General features: G+C 40.4%; 1 protein-coding gene across 1 annotated transcript; it reads left to right on the top strand.

Moving 5' to 3' along the window:
- Positions 1-3,391: 3,391 nt before the first annotated feature.
- Positions 3,392-5,056, top strand: GK2 (glycerol kinase 2). The gene has a single exon (XM_004009938.4). The coding sequence runs from the start codon at positions 3,392-3,394 to the stop codon at positions 5,054-5,056; it is 1,665 nt and encodes a 554-aa protein (XP_004009987.1).
- Positions 5,057-5,298: the final 242 nt, after the last annotated feature.

Raw genomic sequence — 5,298 nt, 5'->3', positions numbered from 1 at the left:
GTATTCCACGCTCAAAAACTGATATGACTGGGATATTTGTGTGTATATACTGAAGTGGTAGGAGAGAGAAAAAGTAGAGAAGAAACTTTGGGTCAAATTTTTTTTTTTATTGAATGTATTAATCTACATACAGAAGGTCTACTATTGCCAAATACTTAGGAAGAAAAAATTTTAATTTTTAGTCTGTTCCATGTGAATTAAAACACTGTATGGTAAATAAGCATACTAGTAAGTGTTCTCTACATTTTTGCTTAGAAAAGCTCTGGTTGATTTTTAAAACTTAACAAAGATATCAGGAAAATCTGTACCACCTTCTGATTATTTCAATCCCCTACCATTCAAATGAAGTCTGGTTGCTAATTTTGTTTTTCTGATTTCCTTAAAAGAGTTCACTTAAAAGAAAAATGTGATCCAGTTAAAATAGTAAAATAACAATATTGCTGCTGATTTTTATGGTATTTTCTATTATTTCTATTGGATTCACTATGAATAAATGAGTTGCATCCTTGAGCTAACTTAAAAGTATAGCCTATGGCCCAATGCAAAAAACTGTCATTCATGGATTGAAAGTGACGTTGCTCAGTTGTGTCTGACTGTTTGTGACTCTATGGATTGTAGCCCCACAGGATCCTCTGTCAGTGGGATTTTCCAGGCAAGAATACGGGAGTGGGTTCTCATTTTCTTCTCCAGGGGATCTTCCTGATCGAGGGATCGAACTTAGGTCTCCTGCACTGCAGGCAGACTCTCTAGCCTCTGAGCCACCAGGGACTGGACATTTCATAAATTTAAATTAATGAACATATAAATATTTATTCACCAACTTTACAATTGATCTGAAACTTTAGCTTCTATTAAGTGGACTTCCACTCTTGTAATGATGGTGTAATAAAGATTAATCTTCATTTATCATTTGAAACAATTTAAAATGAATAAAATACTTGATAACAGTTTGTATAAGTCAAAAATTGCATAACAGCAGTTTATGAGATGCTGACTACCAGGCCACGAAGGATAGTGATCTCTGAGAGGCAAGAAACAAATAGCATGAATACTATGACTTCCCCAGCCTAGTTACTTGAGAGAAATTTGAGAACATACCACTGGGAAGAGAAACCCAGGTGAAGCTCAGTGTAAACTCCGCAGTAAGGAGATATAGCTGAGCATTCAGAGAGACAAAGGCAGTTAGAGTTGCAGGACATGGTACTGGAAAGAAAAGAGTTACACAGGAAGAGCACTCTGGAGACCTTCAGCGTGTCCCCTTTGAGTATTCAGTTGAGTATTGATCAGTGCACATGTATATAAAGAAGCATATTAAAAGACTAAAGGCAACAGTATCCAGCATTTACCCATGACTGGGAATAGGGACTATTTCCACCAACCAAAAAAATATCATTTTTCATGGGCCTTGGCTAGAGTACCCTGAAAGATCTTATCAGAGGTAAGGGGAATAACTAGCCCCAGATTAAGTACTGTCCTACTCCACCTATTAATAGCAAATCTAAAAGACACAATTCAAAAGAATCAAACTGTTTCCATGTAACTTAACTGCATCCCAAAACAAAGCTCAAGACCTATAGGAACACAGACATAACCAGCAAACCAACCAATCCAATCCAAACAATTCACAATGTTTGGCACCTAATCAAAAATTATCAAGCATGCAAAGAAGCAGAGAAACATAAGATATAAGGAGGATAAAAATTAATCAGTCAAAATTGAACCAGAACTTACACAGATGTTAGGATTAGCAGAAACTGAAATTAAATTTATTCTAACTGTATTCCATGTGTTCAAAAATCTAAGTAAGTATTTTTAAAAATCCAACTGAACTTCTAGGGATGAAAACTACAGTGTGTGAGGTGAAAAATACACTTGATGAATTAGCAGCAGATTAAACAAGAGAAGAAAAGACTAGTAAATTTGAAAACATAGCAGTGGAAACTCTCTAAAATGAACCACAGAAAGAGAACATAATTATAATAGTGAGCAGAGCATCAGTAAACTCTGGAATAACACCAATATATGTCATGGGAGTCCCTAAAGCAGAGAAGAAAGGGAAAATAAAGCATATTTATAGAAATAATGGCCCAAAGTTTTCCAAATTTGATGAAATCCATAATCCCATAGACCCAAGTAGTTCAATGAGCCACAAGCACAGAAAATAAGAAAACTATACTAAGTAATATCATCATAAAACTGACCAAAACCACTGATAAAGAGAAAAAAACTCTTAAAGACAGTAAGAGAAGAACTGTGCTTAGTTACTCCAGCTGTGTCCACTCTTTGCAATGCAGTGGACTGTAGCCCGCCAGGTTCCTCTGTCCATGGGGATTCTCCAAGCAAGAATACTGGAGTGGGTTGCCATTTTCTACTCCAGGGGATCTTCCTGACCTAGCGATAGAATCCGAGTCTCCTGCACAGCAGGCGGATTGTTTACCACCGGAGCTAGGAGGAAGCCCAAATATATTTGGTTGGATTGGTCTTGTGGCCTGCAGCATCTCTCGCTGTGGCCCATGGGCTTCAGACATTTAAAAAATAAGTTTAACAATGAACTTTACACCTGAAACAACACGAAAGAGGGTGGAGCAACAGATTCAAGGCACTGAAACTTAAGAAAAAAAAAAGTAGCTAAGAATTCTATACCCATAGGAAATATCTTTAAATAGTAGATTAAATCCTCTTTAGATATTCAAAAATATTTTTAAAAATGTATTTCCAATAAACCCACATGACAAGAAATAATGAAGGAACTCTTACAGGCAGAAAGAAAATGGTAACAGAAATGCGGACCCGTGCAATACAGTAATGAGCATAAGTACAATAATTCTGTGGGTAAATATCTTACTCTTCAAAGTTTAAATCTCCTTAAAAGATCAGTCCTGGGTGTTCTTTGGAAGGAGTGATGCTAAAGCTGAAACTCCAATACTTTGGCCACCTCATGCGAAGAGTTGACTCATTGGAAAAGACTCTGATGCTGGGAGGGATTGGGGGCAGGCGGAGAAGGGGACGACAGAGGATGAGATGGCTGGATGGCATCACCGACTCGATGGACATGAGTTTGAGTGAACTCCGGGAGTTGGTGATGGACAGGGAGGCCTGGCGTGCTGCGATTCATGGGGTCGCAAAGAGTCGGACACGACTGAGCGACTGAACTGAACTGAAAAGATAATTGAGAGGCTGGTGGTGGAACCTGGGCCAAAGGAATCAAGTGAGAAGAGGCAGCGCTGCTTTAAGTGCAAAGGTATCCTTGAGCAGCGGGCAGTCAATGGCGCCAGCGCCTTATGATGAGCCTGACGCTGTTGACGTCCTGCGTGCCCCTCCCCAACCAACACCTCCATCACCAGGGAAACGAGAAACGGCACCAGAGCCTCTGAGCTGACCCACTGGTTTCATGGCAGCTCCGAAGACAGCAGCTGGGGGGCCGTTGGTGGGGGCAGTGGTCCAGGGTACGGACTACTCTAATTTTGTGGTTTTCAATTCAAAAACATCAGAAGTACTTAGTCACCATCGAGTGGGATTAACCCAAGAGTTCCCAAAAGAAGGATGGATAGAACAAGACCCTAAGCAAATTCTTCAGTCTGTTAATGAATGTATAGAGAAAACATGTGAGAAACTTCAAGAACTGAATATCGATATATCCAACATAAAGGCTATTGGTGTCAGCAATCAAAGGGAAACCACTGTGGTCTGGGACAAATTAACCGGTGAGCCACTCTATAATGCTGTGATGTGGCTTGATGTAAGAACCCAGTCTACTGTTGAGACTCTTAGTAAAAAAATTCCAGGAAATAATAACTTCGTCAAGTCCAAGACAGGTCTTCCACTCAGCACTTACTTCAGCGCAGTGAAACTTCGTTGGATTCTTGACAATGTGAGAAAAGCTCAAAAGGCTGTTGAAGAAGGCAGAGCTCTTTTCGGTACTATTGATTCATGGCTTATCTGGAGTCTGACGGGAGGAGTTGATGGAGGTATCCATTGCACAGATGTAACAAATGCCAGTAGGACGATGCTATTCAACATCCATTCTTTAGAGTGGGATAAAGAGCTGTGTGATTTTTTTGAAATTCCAATGGACATTCTTCCAAATATCTGGAGTTCTTCTGAGATCTATGGGCGAATGAAAACTGGGGCCCTGGAAGGTGTGCCAATATCTGGATGCTTGGGGGACCAGTCTGCTGCATTAGTAGGACAAATGTGCTTCCAGGAAGGACAAGCCAAAAACACATATGGGACAGGCTGCTTCTTACTATATAATACAGGTCATAAATGTGTGTTTTCTGAATGTGGCCTCCTGACCACAGTGGCTTACAAGCTAGGCAAAAACAAGCCCGTTTTTTATGCACTGGAAGGTTCTGTGGCCATAGGCGGTGCTGTTGTTCACTGGCTGAGAGACAATCTTGGAATTATAAAAACCTCAGAAGAAAGTGAAAAACTTGCTAAAGAAGCAGGTACTTCTTATGGCTGCTACTTCATCCCAGCCTTTTCAGGGTTATATGCACCTTATTGGGAGCCCACTGCAAGAGGGATCATCTGTGGGCTCACTCAGTTCACCAATAAGAGTCATATTGCTTTTGCCGCATTGGAAGCTATTTGTTTCCAAACCCGAGAGATTCTGGATGCCATGAACCGTGACTGTGGAATTCCACTCAGTCATTTGCAGGTGGATGGAGAAATGACAAGCAACAAAGTTCTTATGCAACTACAAGCAGACATTCTGCATATTCCAGTAATAAAAGCCTCCATGCCTGAAACAATGGCCCTGGGAGCTGCCATGGCAGCCGGAGCTGCAGAAGGGGTGAACGTCTGGAGCCTTAAGCCTGAGGATTTGTCAACCATCATCATGGAACGGTTTGAACCACAGATCAAAGCCACAGAAAGTGAAATTCGTTATTCTACATGGAAGAAAGCTGTGATGAAGTCAATGGGTTGGGTTACAGGTCAGCCTTCTGAAAGTAGTGAATCTAATAACTTCTCTAGTCTGCCGTTGGGTTTTTTTATAGTGACTAGCATGATAATGTTAATTGGAGCAAGATATATCTCAAGTATATTTTCATAATACCAAGCATGGACTCTCAAGATGTGAGCTTTTCACAAAATGAAACAAAGCCAGCAATTCTGCCTCTTAGCGTGATGACACTATAACAGACTCTGACTTCATTTACTGAACACTTAATTTCATGACTTACAAGAACCCTAGAAGTAGACCTTTGGCTGGAAATAAATAAAATTACACCAGAAAATGCTGCAGAAATATTTGGTGTGTTTTTTAACATCGGCAGTTAAGGTCAGACCAACCAC

Source organism: Ovis aries, chromosome 6, assembly GCF_016772045.2.
Source record: "Ovis aries strain OAR_USU_Benz2616 breed Rambouillet chromosome 6, ARS-UI_Ramb_v3.0, whole genome shotgun sequence".
NCBI lineage: Eukaryota > Metazoa > Chordata > Mammalia > Artiodactyla > Bovidae > Ovis > Ovis aries.
This window is presented reverse-complemented; position numbering and strand designations above follow the sequence as displayed.

Coding starts and splice junctions, on each gene's coding strand:
- GK2 (XM_004009938.4), top strand. CDS start 3,392: ATGGCAGCTCCGAAGACAGCAGCTGGGGGGCCGTTGGTGGGGGCAGTG.